The sequence below is a fragment of the Salmo trutta genome, chromosome 3 (assembly GCF_901001165.1).
Source record: "Salmo trutta chromosome 3, fSalTru1.1, whole genome shotgun sequence".
NCBI classification, from domain to species: Eukaryota; Metazoa; Chordata; class Actinopteri; order Salmoniformes; family Salmonidae; genus Salmo; species Salmo trutta.
In genome coordinates, this window is record NC_042959.1 from 52,435,611 (window position 1) to 52,458,092 (window position 22,482).

The 22,482-nt window shown below is 45.3% G+C and overlaps 1 protein-coding gene across 10 annotated transcripts in view; it reads left to right on the top strand.

Annotated features, from left to right (window-relative positions):
* The window catches only part of satb1b (SATB homeobox 1b), a 54,362-nt gene that overhangs the window by 12,741 nt on the left and 19,139 nt on the right, over positions 1–22,482 (top strand). For 3 of the 10 annotated variants that reach the window (XM_029739209.1, XM_029739164.1, XM_029739171.1), the window contains exons 2-11: positions 679–923; positions 2,789–2,965; positions 3,738–3,864; positions 8,382–8,505; positions 12,135–12,246; positions 14,847–14,924; positions 17,053–17,546; positions 19,157–19,384; positions 21,307–21,381; positions 21,725–21,955. In XM_029739209.1, the coding sequence (XP_029595069.1) occupies positions 704–923; positions 2,789–2,965; positions 3,738–3,864; positions 8,382–8,505; positions 12,135–12,246; positions 14,847–14,924; positions 17,053–17,546; positions 19,157–19,384; positions 21,307–21,381; positions 21,725–21,955 (1,866 nt within the window). In that variant the 5' untranslated portion in view covers positions 679–703. The remainder of the gene's footprint in view (positions 1–678; positions 924–2,788; positions 2,966–3,737; positions 3,865–8,381; positions 8,506–12,134; positions 12,247–14,846; positions 14,925–17,052; positions 17,547–19,156; positions 19,385–21,306; positions 21,382–21,724; positions 21,956–22,482) is intronic. The other 7 variants (XM_029739233.1, XM_029739225.1, XM_029739193.1 and 4 more) reach the window with 6 other exon arrangements.

Below are 22,482 nucleotides of genomic sequence, written 5' to 3' on the forward strand. Positions count from 1 at the left end.
AAGAAACATCCCACACAATTGTTCTTCCTTATATCATGTCCTGTTTAGGCACATGTGATACCACTTGTGGGTCCTTTGCCTTTTTATGCTTTTTTCACAAAAGCCTGTCTGGTAATTTTTTGTTTTTTGGAGTGCTGAAAGTGACTCAAGCTGAATATGTTAGCTCTACTCTCTCAGCCTTCACTTCACTGTTGCAAGGCTTGTGGGCTTGTGGGCTTGTGCTGTGAACTGCAGTAATCATCGGAGTGGAATCTCTCTGCAAATTAATGTGTTTGCAAAAAAATGGGCTTGTTTGCCCACCGTATGGGAATCCGTAGTGGGACAGACATAAATAATACATGCTCTGAAAAATGGGAACATTACGATGGCACGAAACAATGTGAGTGCCAAGTAATGAAAGCACAAAATTGGCAGTTATTGTTGTAACTGTTATGTTTTTGTTATGTGCTTTTTCCCATAGATAGATGTTCATGTTGACAAGTTATCACCCTCTTTGTTGTAACATTTTCAATGTCAAAACAATCAACCCTAAAAATATTATTTGGCATACTTCATATCATGCAATTGAATATGATGTGCTTACTGTGTGAAGGCCTTACCTGTCCATGAACCCCCCCCCCCTAATGTTCTGCCAGCTAGTGAACACCCAGACTGTGTCCCTGTCTTATCTCCTCCCAGGTGATAGTGAGCAGAGGTGGTGAGAATGATGGACCATCTCAGCGAGGCGTGCCTGGGGAAGGAGAACTGTGATCTGGTCAACAGCATGGGCGACCGCGACTCCAAGGCCCCCCCAGCCAAGTTGGCCCGGCTGGAACAGAACGGCAGCCCCGTGGGCAGGGCCCGCCTGGGCAGCACTGGGGCCAAGCTGGCCGGGGTACCCTACAAACCCTCGGGACACCTCCTCAAGAACTGCCACAAGAGGGGTGAGTGACACTGGTCAGGGTGGTGTGTGTTTATGTGTGTAGGTGTGTGAGATAGCATAATATAAACCCTCAGACACTTCAAAAGGACCCTCAGTACAAGTAGGCCCAAATTATGGCCTGTGTGTGTTTGGCAAGATGGGAGAGAGGTGGAATGTCGTAAGTGTGTGTGTTTGTGCTGTCTGTGTTTACAATTGTCATGTCTTCATGGTTCACAAGTGTCATGTTGTCATGGTTTTGTTTCCATCTTCCTGCGCAAACCCGATTTAAATTTCCCTTAGTCATCTTAGTGCACACACCCACACTTAGGCCTATCTACGAAAACCCATTGTTTATACCGAGGCCGTTTAAGAATTATTACTGTGTTATTCTGCATAGCGCTGCATCACTGTTTATCTCCTGTTGTTTATTAAAGAGAATGTCATTTAAGAGCCTTTGCCGCTTAAGGGGACTTCATTTTGACATGATGACATAGCTTTTTTATATAACTACTGGCCTGGTCATCACATGAATAATGTCACTCTTTTATGAATTTTTGGGGCTAGATACGAGCATTCAGCCCTCCAGATTTTCATGAGTTTATTAGCGCTTGTCCGTTATGTCTCGTCTGTTTGTTTGGTGGTGTTTGTGGGGACTTTGGAACCATAGAATGTCGCGTTGAGTGTCTTGATGCGCTGTTGCTCTTAGTTGGTTCCTCTCTCATTTGTCGATAAAACACCAGCTGAGAAAGCCATGCATCCCTCTGTCCTCCCGTTTTTCAGAACGTTCCAGCATATTTTTTGCCTTTTTCGAGAGGAAATTGTGAAATTTATAGAAGCGTCTGTTGCTGAAGTTTCGCATGGCCACAGTGGGCATTGTTTGAGCTGAATAATATTTACCATGGGCTTTTCTCCGCTCCATGAAAACAAAGGCTGTATTGATCCCCAAATGAACCTACACAGCAGTCTTTATTGTTAGATCTCTATCTATTAAAATCAGGGAGAGAAGCAGCGTTTCAGCACATTCCCTGGCACCTGCTGGTGATTACCCCGTTTATTGATTGTTTGTCAGAGATGTTTGCATCTTCAGGATGCCGGCCATTAGAAATATGGTTCATTGCAACTGCTCAAACTCCATGAATAATGTGTGGCATATCATCACCACTGAAGGCTATAGAGGAACATTTTAACCCAAAAAGTTATGATGCCCCGAAACTTAAGTCACCGAAATATCAAAAGCAGTTTTTAATCCAAATGGTATAATGTAAAATTTGCACAGTGCACCCTGAACACTCAATGTCTTTGGACAAGGATTCCTCGTTTTCTACCTAATAGCAGTGCAGTGTTTACACAGACTAGTAAACCTCAGGGCGCACCAGTGTTGGGATTTGGAGCGGTGCGTCATGGGAAGGTGATATGGGGTTGACAGCAGAGGCAGAAGCAGTCTAATGTGATCTGAGCTCCTTGACAATGAATCAACAGATCTCAGCCAAAAAGTGGTTGAAAGCTGAGATAGGCCAAGATTCATCTGAACAGCATTCAATTTATTTAGACTTTAGTTCAAATTGAATAATGATGTCATTAATAATGGCTAAGAACATTGAAATCATTACTTTAATCATGATGTCACTGATCATGATTGAATAACTAAAATCACAGTACCACCACATCTACTACCACTACTACTAATATGGAAATCTTAATAAAAAAAACAATGCAATATTTATCATTGTGCTGTCACTGATAATACGAATGGCACTGGCATTCATTCATTCATGAATAGAGGTAGTCTGACTGTATCAGCTGTGTCTAAATGTAATATTAATCCCCCCATTGAAGGTCACCATTTGTCATGTCTGAGCCCTTGCTGTGTTGTCTGTGTCTCTCCAGGCAACATGCTCCCTGTGTTCTGCGTGGTGGAGCATTACGAGAGCCCCATCGAGTTTGACAGCAAGGAGGAGCACGCCGAGTTTGTGCTGGTCAGGAAAGACATGCTGTTCAACCAGCTCATCGAGATGGCCCTTCTGTCACTGGGCTACTCGCACAGCTCGGCGGCACAGGCGAAAGGTAGGACTGGCACAAGCCCCCACTCTATTGATGACCCACTCACACACACACATACACACATACACACACATACACACATACACACACATACACACATACACACACATACACACATACAAACACATACATACACATGAACACACACGTACAAACTCAGGCATGCACACACACACAACCGCACACGCACAGGCCCGCTCCACGAACTATCGAACTGGCCCTGCTATGATTTGGCTTCTCCCACAGCTTACCCCACACACACTCCCCCCTTCCATCCATCCACCCACCCACCCACCCACACACACACACACACACACACACACACACACACACACACACACACACACACACACACACACACACACACTTCCCCCTCCCCCACTCTCCCCACACACACACACACACACAACCGCCTTAGCTGTCCAGGCCTCTGATAGTTTCCCAGCTGATCTGAAGGCTCAGTAACGTAGGCTGACATTGATCCCAGACAGGGGATACAACTACATGTCTCTCAGGAGTTCCCAGGGCCTCTGCTCTGTAAACCTCTAGCTAGAACACTCAGTGGGAGTGAAGGTGGGACCCGTTGCAGCTGACTGCAACTCTAACACACAGACCTGGGCGGGGCTCACTGGGAAAAGAGATGTCAATCTTAATGTGGCCTTGCTGGGAAAATATAGAATCAATCAATGATTGTAAATGTTTATTTGTATGCGTCTAACTGTGAGAAACATAACATTTACCATTGATTGTTTTTGTGTTTCTCTTTCCTTTGCAGGTCTCATTCAGGTGGGCAAGTGGAACCCGGTCCCACTGTCCTACGTGACGGACGCGCCGGACGCCACCGTGGCAGACATGCTGCAGGACGTGTACCATGTGGTCACGCTGAAAATTCAGCTGCACAGGTCAGTCTCCACGCCCTGTTGCCCAATCAACCACCCACCCAATGCAAGTCCAGTGAAGTACCCAACCACATCGCCCTCCTGACCCCACCACCCAGCTATGCCAGTCTAGTGTAGCATGCGTACCTAGTTAACTTGGGTTAAACACCCAACACATAGGCATACCATTCCTTTCCATGCTTCCACCCTAACTCAAATTAGCATTATAGCCATAGACCATGCAGCAGCCATAACTGCAAAGACATAACTGCAATCCAGCCATACACCCCATAGTCATGGATGGACTGGACATAGCAATGGTAGCTATCCAGTCCATACAAAACCATGTCAGGTTTGCTCATAGCACCTACTGTAAAACTGAACACACCATTTACGTTATCTATCATATCTATCCTACCCTGCCTTTCTAAGGTCTTCGAAAGCCAAGTTAACAAACAGATCACCGACCATTTTGAATCCCACCGTACCTTCTCCGCTATGCAATCTGGTTTCCGAGCTGGCCATGGGTGCACCTCAGCCACACTCAAGGTCCTAAACGATGTCATAACCGCCATCGATAAGAGACAATACTGTGCAGCTGTATTCATCGACCTGGCCAAGGCTTTCGACTCTGTCATTCACCACATTCTTATCGGCAGACTCAACAGCCTTGGTTTCTCAAATGACTGCCTCGCCTGGTTCACCAACTACTTCTCAGACAGAGTTCAGTGTGTCAAATCGGAGGGCCTGTTGTCAAGACCTCTGGCAGTCTCTATGGGGGTGCCACAGGGTTCAATCCTCGGGCCGACTCTTTTCTCTGTATACATCAATGATGTCGCTCTTGCTGCTGGTGATTCTCTGATCCACCTCTACGCAGACGACACCATTCTGTATACATCTGGCCCTTCTTTGGACACTGTGTTAACCAACCTCCAGACGAGCTTCAATGCCATACAACTCTCCTTCCATGGCCTCCAACTGCTCTTAAATGCTAGTAAAACTAAATGCATGCTCTTCAACCGATCGCTGCCCACACCTGCCCGCCCGTCCAGCATCACTACTCTGGATGGTTCTGACTTAGAATATGTGGACAACTACAAATACCTAGGTGTCTGGTTAGACTGTAAACTCTCCTTCCAGACTCACATTAAGCATCTCCAATCCAAAATGTAATCTAGAATCGGCTTCCTATTTCGCAACAAAGCATCCTTCACTCATGCTGCCAAACATACGCTCGTAAAGACTATCCTACTGATCCTTGACTTCGGCGATGTCATTTACAAAATAGCCTCCAACATTCTACTCAGCAAATTAAATGCAGTCTATCACAGTGCCATCCGTTTTGTCACCAAAGCCCCATATACCATTATTTTTTTTTTTGTCATTTAGCAGACGTTCTTATCCAGAGCAACTTACAGTAGTGAATGCATACATTTCATTGAATTTTTTTAAAAATTAATTAATTAATTAATTTTTTCCCGTACTGGTCCCCCGTGGGAATCGAATCCACAACCCTGGTGTTGCAAACACCATGCTCTACCAACTGAGCCACACGGGACCAACTGAGCCATACTACCCACCACTGCGTCCTGTATGCTCTCGTTGGCTGGCCCTTCGCTTCATATTCGTCTCCAAACCCACTGGCTCCAGGTCATCTATAAGTCTTTGCTAGATAAAGCCCACCTTATCTCAGCTCACTGGTCACCATAGCAGCACCCACTCGTAGCACGCGCTCCAGCAGGTATATTTCGCTGGTCACCCACAAAGCCAATTCCTCCTTCGGCCGCCTTTCCTTCCAGTTCTCTGCTGCCAATGACTGGAACGAACTGCAAAAATCACTGAAGCTGGAGACTCATATCTCCCTCACTAGCTTTAAGCACCAGCTGTGAGAGCAGCTCACAGATCACTGCACCTGTACATAGCCCATCTGTAAATAGCCCATCCAACTACCTCATCCCCATACTGTTATTTATTTAATTTATTTTGCTCCTTTGCACCCCAGTATCTCTACTTGCACACTCATCTTCTGCACATCTATCACTCCAGTGTTTAATTGCTGTATTGTAATTATTTTGCCACTATGGCCTATTTATTGCCTTACCTCCCTCATCCTACCTCATTTGCACACACTGTATATAGACTTTTTCTATTGTATTATTGACTGTACGTTTGTTTATTCCATGTGTAACGCTGTGTTGTTGTTTTTGTCGCACTGCTTTGCTTTATCTTGGCCAGGTCGCAGTTGTAAATGAGAACTTGTTCTCAACTGGCCTACCTGGTTAAATAAAGGTGAAATAAATCAAAAAATGAAATACGTTGACCACAGTCAGTAGCCACACCAACAAGATCTCATAGTTTCCCTTCAAAATTCAACGTATTATGGGTGAACGTCTATTTTTAACGCTTTCATTACGCGTGGTCACAGGGTTAATTCCACATGGTTACAGGATTAAAACAGAAACAACTCAAAGGTTAACAGTTTGGGCATTAATAGTTAAGGTTAGGGCTATGGTTTGGGGAAGGCTTAACCTTTTACCCCAGTGGGCTAAATCAGGGTCACACAGAGTGTTTCTTGGTAGTCTTAAACAAATCTACTTTGAGTTTGTGTCCCAATATTACACTTTATATACATCACAGAAGGCGGAAATATACCAAAACCGTTTGACATAGAAACACAGATTTTTGGCGTAAAATAAAAAGTATGTTTATTAATGCTGTAATTATGAAATATATTTATAACATTCCACTTATAAGGCCACTAGTTCATTTGACTGCAGGAAAGGGCTACAACAGAATAATAGAAAACCATGCAATATTACCATCAGGTATCATCAGTATTCACAAAGCTTGCTAGAGCATTGTGAACCTCAGTAGCACAGTGGTCTAAGCAGCATGCCCCAGCTCTGATCATCATCAGTTCTCACCCAGTGCTGGGCAATGTTTATATATTTGTTGCTGTTGTGAGAGCCGAGGAAGGCATATATATCGACGTTCTCAGGACGTTTTCAAACATACAAAATCGCCGTCTATTTCTAATGACCAGTCTGGCCACACAGCCCACACATACTGTTTACAGACCACATAGCACCCACAGACTACACACACACATACACTGAGATTGGTACTGCTGGTGTAGAGACCTGTGCCAGCTGCACACACTCAGCCCTACCCTCACTAGTTCACTGCTAATGCAACCCTCTGGGGGGCTGTTCACTCACACGCACGCGCGCACACACACACGCACACACACTCACATACACACTCACTCACATACACACACATACACACACAGGTTGCTCTCCCTCCCTCCCTCTCTTTCCTCCCCTCCTCTGCACACACACCAGCCAGGACACAGAAGGTTGTGTTTATTTCCAGCAAGCTTGTGTGCCTGCATGGATAGCTGTCTGTCTCCACCACTCACCCTCCTCTCTTTTCCTCCCCTCTGTTCCTTTGCTTTCCCCAGAGGCGCTCTAGCTGCTACAGCCGTTTAAGGTGTTCTGGCAAAGCCTCAACCAGAGCCATGTGTGTTGTGTGTGTGCGCGTGTGTTGTGTGTGTGTGTGTTCGCCCTCTATCTTTGAATCCTCAAACTTCTACCTATCTACCTTCTGTTTATTATATATGCATTAACATCAAAGTACCTACAACATTTTGATAACCTCGAAGACAATAGCAACCCGTCTCCCCCACCACACACACATAAACTCAATAGACAGTGTGCGGTTCACGTGTTTCTTTTGTCGTTGCCATAATTCAGGAATGCATGCAATGCGAACACGGCCATATGTCCCACACACGTGATGTCTGCGTGGCGCGTGCTTGATCAAATGAAGAGATCCTTATCTGAAGCGAACAGGGCTCTTTCACTGGAGACCTGCTTGTTCACTTTCGAATTCCCCCTCATTAAAATGATCTGGTTTGAAAGGGGGTCCACTTGTCTGTAAATAGAGTACATTCATCTGTATATCGCATAGATCCATACATTATTTGTCTTTTTATCAAAAATGTGTGTTTTTACGTGCGGCGTGTTGTTATTTCCTTTCCCCCCGCTGCAGAAATCTAGCCGGTAACACCTTAAATTGTTTCGCCGAGCACATCGAGCCAGGAAGGTAGAAGTAACATGAAATAATAGTTGCCACATGCAGCTGATGTATAATTCATGCATCAATACAGCAGATGTGTTGTATAAAGTAATTAACTAATCAGAACAATCAGGAGAGAGAGAGAGGGAAAGAGAGAGAGCGAGGGAGAAGGGAGGGAGGGAGAGAGAGCAATCTCCAGATGCATCTGCTTGATGCGCCAAATGAAATCTGTCTGTCTTGGAGGGGCGCTTGCAGCAGGAAAGCAAGGCCCTGTGCTCATCTCGCTCTCTCTCTCTTTCTCCTCCTGTTCTCTCCTTGTTCTCTGTTCTCTTTTCTCTCCTCTCTATTTCCCCCTCCCCTGTCTCAATCTCCCTGTTCTCCGTCCTCTCCCCCACCCTCATTCCTTTCTCTTTCTCTCTCCCCCTCTATCTCTCCTTCCTACCTCCTATCTCGTCTCACAGTTGTCCTAAACTGGAGGACCTGCCGCCAGAGCAGTGGACCCACTCTACAGTAAGAAATGCCCTCAAGGAGTTACTCAAAGACATGAACCAGAGCTCTCTGGCAAAAGAATGTCCCTTATCACAGGTGCTGGAGCCGTCCACAAACCCCCACTATTCCATTTGCCAAAGACTGCCAGTGTCCCTTTTTCAAATGCCCAGAGTTTGATAGAGTGGAACACGATGGAGAATTCCATAGACAATCCAAATCAATACCCATTGTCGTCCATATAGATGCACGCCCCCCCCCCCCCCTCTTCTCTTCCTCCCTCATTTGCAGAAGCAGTACTGTTGATTGAATGCAGGGTTATTGTTGGGTAAACAAAGGACCAACCCAGAATAATCTTGATTTTCCTCTTTATACGTCAGGCTAGAAATATGTATGTTTTGGGAGTTTTTTTTTCTCTGACCATTATGTAATACACTCACTCTGTATTCAAGTAGCTGGACTCTATAGAATTACAGCTTTCATCGTATATCATAGCTCATAACAGAAGTTGTTCTGCAGGAAAGAAACGGCAGTATATCTATCACAGGAGCTGTCTTAGTGTGTGTGTGTGTGTGTGTGTGTGTGTGTGTGTGTGTGTGTGTGTGTGTGTGTGTGTTCTTACGATATAGAGTGTGCGTGTGAGCGCTTACGGTATGGAGCGTGTATGTTATGGTGTGCGGTATGGAGTGGACTCTCCCCTCACCGAGGCTGCCGTATGGTCACCCAGAGGTGATGTGTGTGTGTGTGTGGTGTGTGTGTGTGTCTGTGTTTAGCCGGGCAGAGCGTGGCGATGATGTAAAGAGTCCCCCGGTGGTGTTCAGGCTGAGCCGTGCCGCCGCTCCCTCCCTCTCTCCCTCAGCCCGGTAATCACCCTGTTTACGGTCCGTATGTGAACCACTCTCTGTGGTGCGGTCCAACCGCGCAGGCTCAGAGGACAGCATCGCTGCTCGATTTTACTCCGTTGTTCAGCCATTGTTATTTACTCATTGTAAGACGCTCTGTGTCGGTAAGAGGGTCTGTTTTACAGGCTACCGGAAATATGAAATGATAGTTGAGATGTGCATTGTTAATCCCAAATATCACATATGATATACTCTAAGCAGCTATCCTTTTACTTGCATTGTAGGGGTTCACAGATGGCCCGACATGAAAATATCTGACATCTGTTACACTGTGGGTTCTGCATTGCTATACCCACAGAGAGGTGTCTTGTTGCTTTTCATAGGTCTCTCTATAAGTCTCAACGCTCATTTGGGCCATTGAGCCCAGTATTAGTCCTGCATGGCTACTGTTGTTTTCTATCAGTATTAAACTCGGACTCAGGGTCTCTGATGATAGTGCCTGAGGGGGATGTGATGGGCGGCAGGTGAGAAGCCACAGAGGCCGAGGCGCTCCTAAGGCTTCTGGGAAGCCAACAGCGCCCGGGGAGAGGAAAGGGCGTGTTCGGAGGCAGGGATGATTGGCAGCTTTTATAGGATTAGTGTCTCCTTGATATTCAGGAGGGTAATCCTGGGAGAGAAAGGTTAACAAACAGAGAATTTGGGGGAGAGAATGAACCCTACCTCAGAACAGGGCTCAAAGAGAGAAAGAAAGGGGGGGTGGGGGGGGCATCTTGAAAAAACGGCGCCTTTGTTCTGGGTCTTGTCAAACATTTAGTTCATTCTTTTGTGGCGGGGAGTCATGCTTTGTGTGTTTGGCCTACAAATGCCCTGAAGAGACTCCGACTCCAAGAGAGGGGAGGGGGGCCTGAGAGAAAAGAGACGTTATTCACCACTGTGACTATTGATATTGTTCCCAGTGGAATATCATTTGACTGCGCTCAGATGGAGTTTGAGTGTAATGCCCCCAGTAGAGGAAAAGTAGATGGGGTGTCACTAAAAAGTTTGACTCCCGTCCACCCCCTTCTCCTCATCACCACCCTCTCTGAGAGTGCCGGCTCAGTGACTGGGAGCGAACTTAACCCCCAGGCTCCTCTGAAACTACGGCAACAAAATAGGCCCCCCTCGCCTCTCTGCCCCCCCCTTCCCCCCACCGGGCGGCCCTGACAGAGCAGCTGTCCTGTTGCATAGCAGCAAATAACCATCAAATGCCATCTTTGTGAGCCTGGGCTCTGCTCTGAGGCTGCCAGCGGCTGAGGTAGCGGTAGGCCCTATTGGTGTGTATGTGTGCATGTGTGTGTGCAGGCGTGCGGACATGTGTGCGTGTGTGTGGGGAGGGGTGGGGTGGGGACGCTTAACCCAATTGGTGTGGAATTGAGTGTAATTAGTTTTAGATGTTTGGGGGGGAGAAGCAAGATATTAGCCACAATCAGAGCTAGGGAACAAGAAAAGGGTGTGTGTAGGGTCTTAGTTAGTTTATGTGTGTGTGTGTGTGTGTGTGTGTGTGTGTGTGTGTGTGTGTGTGTGTGTGTGTGTGTGTGTGTGTGTGTGTTTGAGCCCCAGTGAGAGGCGTGATGTATGGAGGGAGATGCCTGATTAATGAGGACTGTTTATTAGAACATCTGTGTCAAAGATGAACACAGGAAGTGTGTCTTGGGTGGGCCCTGCTATAGCTGGCTCTGCCTCGCCCAGATACTGTAAATATAGCATGCTACGCCCAAGGAATAGCTCCCATTATGCCACAATACTGACTACACTGTACTCACCAAAATAGTGCATTCATATGGACTTGGTTCAGCTGATATACTGTATGTGCCATTTTTCTGTTAACACAACTGAAGATATCAATTGTCAGATCCTCAATAACTCATCCTCAATGATCATTCCGCAATTCACCGGGATTGTAATGTATGCCGGTTGTGTAGTGGTGTTGAGGTCAGGAGTTCAGCATCAGGTCCATAGTGATCCACAGCAGCAGACTCAATCCTCCCTCGTCTTCCATCTCCGGTGAGGAGGAGTGGGAGATGTGGCTGCGGCTCTGCTGCCAGCGCCGTGCATTGTTCACTGAAGTGCTGTTGTGCCAGAAGGTTCCCTGCCGTCCCCAAGTGCTCATATTAAAGATATGATAAAGATGGCATACCTGTAATTTGAAAACAGATGGTTTCATCTTTTGAATATTTATAACAATCAAAACAATTTCTCCTGCTATTCACCCGCAGGCCAGGAAGGTGTTAAAACATTTAATGAAAAGAAGACTGCGCCTTGTTTGCGAGGAATGCGTTCGAGAAATAAATAAGGAAGAGTAGAGTCAATTGTGGAGAAGGCGAGAGGGCACAGATATAAAAGCCTTACGTCTCTTGAAGATGTTTTTTAACATATTGTGGAGAGCCAGAGAAAAAAAGAAAAGATTCATCTGTTTACATTGCCTGATTTCCAGATGCTAACTTTTAATAGTCTGTTTGTTATTTTACTTTCTAAAAGCAAACTGCTCTTTACTGTAGTACTTCACCCTGCATATCAACAAGGCTGCTAATTCAGTGAAGCTCACTATTTGCCTTCCTCCCAGAAAGGTTCTCTCAAACTCCGTGGCATTTGCTATAAAGGGACACACCTCTTATATTTCATTTTGATTTGTTTTACATTTGGAAAGACAAGACCAAGATTTGTGCATGACTGATAAAAAAAATGGTCTTTGCTAGAATATTGTTGTTTGTGCACCGAAATGTTTTATTCATTTTGACAAGAAAACACAGTATCAGTGCATGTCACACCAGCGTTAATATATGTCCTCGTGCCGCACATTGCGGATCCTGAAGGTTTTCTCTCTCTTTACCAATCTCTCTCTTTCAGAGTATGATCTCCTCCATTGTGAACAGCACTTACTATGCAAATGTGTCGGCGGCGAAGTGTCAGGAATTTGGGCGCTGGTATAAACATTTCAAGAAGACAAAAGATATGATGGGTAAGCAAAATGTTACACTAACACTGTCTTATCAGACCCCCCCCAATCACCATTCCAATATGTCTGCCCCATGGTCCCCCCCCCCCCCCCCCCCCCCGCTTCCCGGTACATTAAACACCTTTTAATCACATCATCAATGATGGCTCTTCTCAGATATTTCCCTGTACACTGCTCAGGTGCACAATGTTTTCACTGTTTTTCCTGAATCCATTCAGATTAATCTATTATTGCTTATCAGATCTAGTTTAGTATTCAGTCATGGCTGTCAAAATCACAGACTAAATTGAGGTCCGCGACCTTTGTTTATGAATACTGTTTCAGTTACCTACAAATTATATACAGTAAGGATGATTTTCCTGGCTATCATCTGGTTTGAAATCGATCTGTTTTTCCTTGTCAAAGTAGAACACGGCTGGCTTTGTATTTTAGATAACGCGGTTAGTCCTCCTTGTCCCTGTTTGGAAATTAGGTCACATAACTCAGATACTGTCTATTTTATGTGTTTTGGTCATGAAATACTATGCCAGTCATATTAATAGAGTTTAATATACAGTCATTTAGAGTATTGGTTTCAACTTACTGTGTAGAAATCCACCTTCCTATACAAGCTAGTGCTCATGTTGATTACATTCAAGATTAGCGGCGGTTGGTGCTGTTTAAGATTAAGGAGGACGATACATTTTTTTTATGAGCGTGGCATTATTTCTATTACAGCGTATTGTATGACTGTCATTCATATTCCATTAACCCAGCTCAATGTAACATCAACAGGTTTAGGCTACTACGTGATACTTTAATTTTCCCTGTACCCATCATGAGTTTGCTACAACCTAGCCTACGAATAAACGTTTATAACTTGGGGGAACTGGTCGAGAGATAAATGGAAGTAATCAAGATGAAAGACAGTGACACATTCAATACCTTCTTGCACACTCTTGCTTGCATCTATCTGATCTAGGGTGTAATCATTAGTTCAAACAGTTCCAAATGAGAGTTTCTATTGGACAAATTCAGGTAGATTTGTTGCCGTTTTGTTCCATTTGCTTCCGTTTAAGAAACGTTTTTTTCAACAGAATCGGCGGAATGAGTACACCCCTGACTACCCGCACACACATTTCACTTACATAGCAGCCACATACAAACAGCATCATCACTTTGTTCATTGTATAATTCCTTCTCGCATCTACGCGCTCTCCTCTCACCTTTTCCCTTCACTTGTGGACTTCAGTGCACAACACATCAGCTGTCTGTGACCAGGCGATAAAAACTTTTCCAAGCCAAACCTTCATACCAGAACCGCTAGCTGCTACACACAGCCTACATCGTTGTCACCATATTATCTAACGTCATAGTCAACATAGCCACTAGAACTAACATGTTAGTAAACCTGCTACAATCACGCAGTACAGTGTACAGCAAGCAATTTAGCAGTTACACTGGCTGACCTCTGTTTGAGGCAAGTGTTTAAGTAGGCTAAATTAGCTAGCTGCACTAGCTAGCAAAGTAAGTTAAAGTGAAAGTGGAAAAAATACAACAAAATATAGCTATCTCTCTCTCTCTCGCTGCTTCTCTTAAATATTTGAAATGAATTTGTTCAAATTTGTTAAACTATTTTCTTTCTCTCGAGTAAACTACCCCATTTTATGCACTACACTGCTAGTGAGCTGTGGCTTATGCTTTCAGTACTAGATTCAATCTCTGAGCCTTTGATTAGGTGGACAACATGTCAGTTAATGCTGCAAGAGCTCTGATAGGTACATTCTCCGGAAGTCGTCATAATTACTGTGTAAGTCTATGGAAGGGGATGAGAACCATGAGCCTCCTTAGTTTTGTATTGAAGTCAATGTACCCAGAGGAGGACGGAAGCTAGCTGTCCTCCGGCTACACCATGGTGCTACCCTACAGAGTGCTGTTGAGGCTGCTGTAAACCTTCATTACAAAACAGTGTATTTTAATCCGTTATTTGGTGATGTTAATCTATTAAGTATAGTTTTATCTAAAAAATATAACTTTTTAAATGTTTCACTATTTACATTTTTATGAAATTCATTGAGTAGGGTGCTCCTCCCCTTCCTCCTCTGAGGAATCTTCACTGGTCAAGATATAAGAGCAGAATGTTTTCATGGTTTTTCCTGTGAACACTGTTCTGATCATATCGTACTCCATTTGTCTGGATACATAACACCACAACATGAACACATAACACCACTGGCCCCTTACCCATCCTCTTGTGTACACACACATTTTCCTAACATTCTTTATGGTTTATGGAAGAGTACATAAAGAAAGTAGGATCCCAAGTAGCGATATGTTGAAACTACACATTTAGACAAGTCCTGTGTGTATTTAGAATGTGATATTTAATGTGTACATGGGATATGAGGTGAAGCATAGTGGGTATCAACGCTGTGGCATCCCTTATGTCCACATTAACCCTTTCTTCCCCTGGTCATGTATCATGTAGATTGTATGGGGCGTTAACCCTCTCTTCCTCTCTCTTCACCTGTGCACTGTGTGTCTTGTCCTCTCTGTGTGTGTGTGTGTGTGTGTGTGTGTGTGTGTGTGTGTGTGTTTGCGGTCTTGCCCACACGTCTGTGCAGGCATGCGCCAACCCTCGCAGCTGGAGGGCTACCTGGGGACATGTGTCCTCCACGACAGCCCCCGTGCCAACACACTAGGTACGTCACGTGGCCACACACACGCCGTCTTTGGGCACACACACTGCACTGTGTCCCTACCCAGTCCCTGCGAAAGCTGGCACCCCTCAGGTGGCTGTTTGTCGCCCGCGGCGACACTCTCAACCTTAATATTCATGAAAGGATGCCTACTATGCGTGCCCGTTGAGTGGCAGCGATGGCATAGAGGGCACTGTTGAAAGGGAGCATGTTAGCCTCTCATTTGTGCTTCAGTGCCACTGTAGTTTCATAAACATACACTTAGTCTACCACCATGGGCAGTGTAGTTATATTGCCTTACATCGAGACACTGTCTGTAATTGAAAATGCGTCTGGTTAAACACATTGAAGGGCCCTGGTCGACAGTCTCTGCTGTCAGAGCTGCCTCTATGGGACCCGGCAAAGTGGTCTCTACTCTGTTGAAGTGTGATAGCAGTTCAGGGCAGACCCGCTATCCAGCAGGAGAAAGAGTTCCATGGGGTTTGGACCCCCCTTTCTCTCTCTCTCTCTCTCTCTCTCTCTCTCTCTCTCTCTCTCGTTCTCTCTCTCCCTCGCTCTCTTTCTCTCTCTTCCCCTCCCTCTCTCTCCATCCCTCTCTCAACCCACATCCCATTCCCATTGTGTGTTTAATCCGGGACTCTTTTGTGGCTGGATTCCACACAAGGACTCCCGCATCTGTGGCTGCCTTTTCTCCAGGGCCTGCCGTGCTTTTCTGCCACCCCTTTTTATTTTATTTTTTCATGGAAATGCTGTGTGTGTGTGTGCGTTCAGTATGTGTGTGTATGTGTGTGTGTGTGTGTGTGTGTATTTGTGAGCATGCCCCCCAGCAATGTGTGTGAGCACAGAGTAGAGAGACAAGAGCGAAGCATCACAGCCAGGGAATGCCGAGGATTAGGGGAGAGATGTAATTATTACCCCATTTTTTTCCTTAATAATTTGTTTTGACAAATACTGAAAAGAACAGTTTTGGCCGGTTGTTGTGTTTCCTGACAGTTAAGAAAACATGCTGCTATACTTTTGGAACTCTTCCAGGCACTCAATCTTTTATCTCTCGCTGAAATATTGAGTTTGTGAAAGATTTTCTCCTCCTAACACCAATTTGTGCTTCTCTGAAATATGATTTCTATGATTGAATATGATTTTTTGGCCCCATGCTGGCAGTTGCACACATCTAAGTGTAAATGGTATGGCTAATTTAAGAGCTACTATTATGTTCAGTGCATGTAAATGATTCAATCTATATGAATTCTTTAGATAGAAAACCTCCGCAGATTCAAGCAGATCCAGTCTGACGAAATCTCACATTTACTCATAGTCACTTTGATATCCTCTTAGATTTTTTAAATTATTATTTTCATCCACAGACGTGTAATTTAGACAGAGCTCAAAAATACTCACAAGCTGCCATTATGGACTTAAATATTCCCAAAATGAGAGACACCATAAATAGTACATTCATTTTTCCTTAGGCCCGAGGAAGAGGTCATGTCTAGGATGCTCCTTACACTGTAGAGATCCTCTCTCTCTCTCTCTCTCTCTCTCTCTCTCTCTCTCTCTCCTGTCCCATTCCTGGGGTTATATTTAGGCCGTCCCCAAAAATATCATATTGGCTAGCTTCCATACCTTGTTTTAGAATTAGGTACATAAAGAGTGATTCAGGGATTATCTGTTTCCCAGTATGCGCAGACATACACACACACACAAACATACACACACACACACACTTGTTTTTATTACTCACATGATTGGGCCATATAAACTAACTTTATCAACTAATTCCGGGAGCTGCCAAGGCTCTGGGGGCTGTCTGCAGGTCGCACACTGAGGCCCTTTATCTGGGGCCTGAATCTAGGGTGGGGCTTTTTAGACAGGCAAGTGTCTGAACAGCTATGTCTTGTCACAGGGACACAGGTTTGTTCAGAGACTGTAAAGTTTTGTTGCTCAGAGATTTGGCCCGATGCACTGTTTTCAATTTCAAAGTCTGTTTTACTCATCTGAGTGGGTTGGACAGTGTGCATTGGTGCATTCTGTCTGGGCATTTTCTGCTGTACTCTTCAGCCAGTATTCAAAGTGTTTAAATTGGCCCTCTCTCTCCTCTCCCCCTCCCTCCCCTCTCTTTCCCCTCCTCTAGCAGACATGGACGGCCTGTCTGACCACTCCCCTCCGGGCCCCAACCACAACCACAACCATCTGACCTTCTCCCAGCAGCCCATCCCGGGCAGCACGGCCGAGCAGCCCCCCTCCTCCCCGGTGCCCCCCCTGCCCCCTCCGTCCCACAGTGGGGGCCAGACCCCTGGCCGCCCGGCTCAGCTCCCCCCTGGCCTGCACCACCCAGGCCTGGTGTCCACCCCCATTAGCCCCCAGCTGGTGAACCAGCAGCTGGTCATGGCCCAGATTCTCAACCAGCAGTATGCTGTCAACCGGCTCCTGGCACAGCAGTCGCTGTCGCAGCAGTACCTCAACCACCCGCCGGTCAACCGAAACGCCCTGACCAAGTCCCTGGAGCCCCAGGTAGCCAGCAACACCGAGGTGTCCATGGAGATATACCAGTGGGTGAGGGACGAGCTGAAGAGGGCCGGCATCTCCCAAGCCGTGTTCGCCCGCGTGGCTTTCAACAGGACCCAGGTGAGGAGGGTCAGAATTTAACTCAGACTTTTGCATAAATCACCCATTGATGCCAATAGGAGATTTGGGGAAAGATCGCAACATCTCAAGATAGAATGATGTCCTAATAGGACTGGAAATGAAAAAATACTCAACTCTTGTCTTTCCCCAAAGCACTCTGACACATCTGTCACAAGGACAGAATTGTTTTGAGTTGTAGTGGCGCAAAGTCAAACTCTGCATTCTTGTCGACAAACAGTTCATCTTATAACCGCTTACAACAACCTAGCACCACAACAACAACAACTGAAAAGCTATAGTACACCTGGCAAGCCGCAACGTCAGAGCACCAGGCGCGGTCACGGCTTGCGCTCCCTCTGCTAAGACATGTGATTTCACTCTACAGGCAGGCAGCGCAGTAGGGCCCTGACAGAGATAATGTCTTAAGATGTTCTGCATATTTTTGGGGGGAGGTGGCAGCAAACCTCATTACTCCTCCGCCACTTTGAAGTTGTGTACGAAACCTCTTGATAAGAATCTATTGGAATCAGTGCGTACCGACGCTCTCTCCACAAAAACAGTTCAGTGGATAGCAAGCAGACAGTGGTGTTTTTGTGCATATTGACAAGCCTCTCTCCTTTCAGCCTTATCTCGCCGGTATGAAGAAATAGGAATGTGCCTTTTGAGAGCCTCCTCTTGTATTATTTATTGTGTGTTAATGTTTTTCTCTTCCTGTTTCTGCCGAGGGTGTTAATAAGGCTGCGTGTGGTGTCTACGCGGGCGGGCGGGGCGGACGCACCGGGGCTCGCCGTCCCTTTTTTGTAGAAGCGGCCGATTGACTGGGGACATGGCCGGGCGTAATAAACATGCAAGCACACGCAAACACAATTGCACACACACACACACACGCGCGCGCGCGTATACGCAAACACATAACACACACACACACGCGCACACACACACACACATATTCTCGCACAATCTTCAGGATACCTGTGACATTCACTCAATGTCAGTATGAAAGCTTGTCTCCCCGTTCAGAGTTGATACCTGTATCTAGTTATACATTCTCGGCTCCGTCATAAAGGGAATCTATTCCGATGTCCTTCAGTGTTTCATTAAGTCGCAAGCACAGTGTGTTTTCCTAAACTACCATACCATTAGTTAAACAGCGGAGCCACTAGTTCTATCTCCGGTAGTTGGTCTAACTATCAACAGAACTGACGTCAAGTTGTTGATTACAAAATCATTTTGTTTATTTCCAAATCACACACCTATTGAAGAAGAGAAGCTAAAAATGGATCACTCAGTGTGTGTCCAACGGCGGATGAAAAGCCTCGATCACACAGTCCTGATAGTACAGTGATTCCCGTAATGACAGGATTCATAGCTATTGAAAAGGAACAGCGGATACACTGATTGCTACACTGATGCTCACTGAGTCTATGTGCTGTAATAGTTACATCATCCTCTGGGTCTGGGAGAGTTTACGAGTAGAAATAGAATGTTCACAACGGACATGAAGTTCCTGTAGTGATGTCAATGTATGAGTCTTCTCAGGGCTTACAAATAGGGCATTTCTCTCTCCCTCTCTCTCTCTCCCTCCCTCCCTCTCCCACTCTTCCTCCCAGGGCCTGTTGTCTGAGATCCTGCGTAAAGAGGAAGATCCTAAGACGGCCAGCCAGTCTCTGCTGGTCAACCTGCGGGCCATGCAGAACTTCCTGCAGCTGCCCGAGGCTGAGCGAGACCGTATCTACCAGGACGAGAGGGAAAGGAGCCTGACGGCTGCCTCGGCCATGGGGCCTGCGCCACTCATCAGCACCCCGCCCACCCGGCCAGTGCAGGTATGGAACGAACAGGCAAGCATGCACACAGACAGAGCAGCGTGCACACACACACACACACACACACACACATTTATTTTGACCTTAAATTGTACAGCAAGTGCCGCTACCCACCCCACTCTTAAAATAGGAAGCAACTCAATGATGACAAGTTCTGTGGAGGAGCGAATCTCCCCCAGTCTGTCAGTCAGTCAGTTCCTCATTCAACTGCCTGACCACCAGCTGTCCATTGTCTCTCCCACAATCAAAGTCCTTTATTGGACAGGTATGTGGCAACTTTTCCACTTAAGCACATTTTGAGTGCGGTCGAGTGTGTCTGGGGCGGAGAGGGCCAGACAAAGGCCTGCTCTGTTCAGCCTCGGACTGAAGACTGCCTTTTATTTGGGAGAGAGAGAATGTCCCTGTGTCACCCATTGGCCAAACAGGGAGGCCCCTTTGACTGCATGGCCAGATCGCAGTGGACGTCCTTACAAAACTGGAAGTAAAGGGAAGAATCAGACTCTGAACCAGTGGTTTTAAACTAGGAAAAGGGCCACTTTGCAGTTCACAGGTCTTCCTCAACAGTCAGTTGGCTGTGAAAGCTGGACATGGAAAAAGGGAGAGAGAGCCGATAGAGAGAGGAAGAGAGAGAGACAGACACAGAGAGGGAGACAGAGTGAGAGAGAGAGAAAGCGAGAGAGAGCTGTCCCTCGTACAACGACACATTGACCAGACTCGACCATGTTTCTGCTATCAGACGTACCTCTGTTCAGGCCCTAATTCTTTTACTTCAGTGTCGTCCATGTCAAACGTGTGGATCAGGAGGTGCACACACCTTCCTCGATTGAATAATTGTGTTAGTCAAATTCCAGGGCTGGGATTTCAGTTTTTATAGTTGTAGAGGTGGGCTTGTATACTAAATGCATCATTTTATGGGGCAGTACAGGACACACAGACCTTTTCGCATCATTAGAACCAGCTTATTCTCGATAGGTCACTTCTAAATTCCCACCATTTACTATACAGTTATTTACTTCCTGCTGATGCTGAACATGAATCATCATAGAAGCATATGATCATTAGCCCTAATATGCATTTTTCTATTCTTCCCTTCACCTATGACTGAGTCCTACTGTATCATAGTATGCCTTGGCCTGGACATATGCCAGACTCCCACTGACAGCTCCTATAAAGTATAAAGTAATGCGTTGGGAGATTTAGCCACATAAATCAGTCAGGGTAGCAATTGAGCAGACAGGGAGGCTTTTATAGGCCTCCTAAAAAATTATGCGGAGGTATGTTTCTCATGTGTGCCCATGGGTGGCTTCAGTGCCCTCACCAGTCTCTGCATGTCCCAGGCTTAAGAATTAGAGCTACTGAGGAAATTGTTGGTAGTCAGTACACACACTGACACCCCTCGCCTACTGAGTCATAAACGGTTAAAAAGATGCCCAGGAATCTTAAAACATTCCAGTTTACCACAAATTTGGGGTCCATTATCTTTTCATAACGGCTCCCCCGTTAGGTGTCTAGACATATACATTAAACATTTATTTGTGATTTTTACAGATTGTTTCGGGCAAGTTTGTAACTGATAAGATTAATACTTGAGTAATTTAATTATTGCCTACACGTAAAAAAAAACATTTTAAAAATGCAGTATTCACACAAGTTTTAAAAGGGTTTCCTCCAGAATGATGTTGATTCAATTCCATGTATCTCTCTGCAATCTGATTTCTGATCAGTTTAGCTTCATCAATGAGACTGCAGTGTACTAAAGTTGTCATTGCACATGAAGTATACTACCTTTGTGTTGATACGGCTTAACCAGTTTTTGTTGCGTGTGTGTTTGTGTGTGTGCGTGTGCGTGCGCGTTTGTCTGTGCTAATGTGTGTTCGTGTGTTGTTAAATCCCCTTTCTGAGGGTGGGACTAAACAAACATGTCTCTGTTGCCCCAGCAGCCCAGGAGAGAAGACTGTAACAACGCCAGACCTGAGGACTGGAACCCCAGAATCCCTGTGGGCATCTCTCCTGTAAGCAAACACAACAATGAACCATCTCTTTGTATCACTTTCACCGTTACTATACTGTATCAATAACATTGTTATTAATGGTTATCGTAATAATGTATGTTATGGCATTTTATGTATATTGTAGCATGATTTGCTCATAACAGTTTTAGAATTTTGAATTTTTGTAGAAATACTTTTTAATGAGTAATTCAATTAATAAAAATGTATTTATTAATAGTTCATACATTTTTTTATTAATGCTTATATTATCTTATATTTGTTAAGTGAAGTTAATTAGACAAATGATGAAATGTATGAAACCATTTGATGTGAAATTGTCTCCCATGTTTACCTATCTGGACAGATCCCCGAATCCAGAAAACACGGCAGCATCACCTTGTTTTCCAACCCTTTTGCTGACACTCCTTATCCTGCCCAGGTGAAGGCCTCTCCGCTCCCCAGCGAGTGGAACGGCAAGACAGAGAGCTGCATCCTCAACATCAACTCCTCCATCTATGACGAGATCCAGCAGGAGATGAAGAGGGCCAAGGTGTCCCAGGCTCTGTTTGCCAAGGTGGCCGCCTCCAAGAGTCAGGTACAGACCCATACGTTGACTTAGACTCTGGTTGCCGTTTTTGTACACACAACATACAGTTCTAGGCCACAGACCACTAAGGGCACTATTTGATACAGACACACAGACCTGCAGAACAACACCACACGCAATAAGTATTATTTTCCGCTTTGCCACGCAGTAGAAGTGGGTTAGCAAAGAAACTGGTATCATTTTGGGAGAAATTGGCACTAAAAATGTAAAGAAAATGTTGAAGAAAAGAATGTCTCTGGCTACATTATTGGGAACGTATGTTATTAAACTATTAGTTACAGTCCTGTGGATGTTACAGCTTGAAATATAATGCACACATCAATATTTAGAGCTAATATTTTCATTTCATGCCTGAACTTGTCGTGGAGACATTTTGGCTCCTTTCCAGTGTGGTTGATGAAACATTAGAAAACAAAAGAATAAAACACGATATAAAACCAGATCTGGAGACATTCACCAGTTAGGGGGTTCAAAAACTGAAGCGCCACATTGTGCAACTCTCCTCTCTCCTCCGA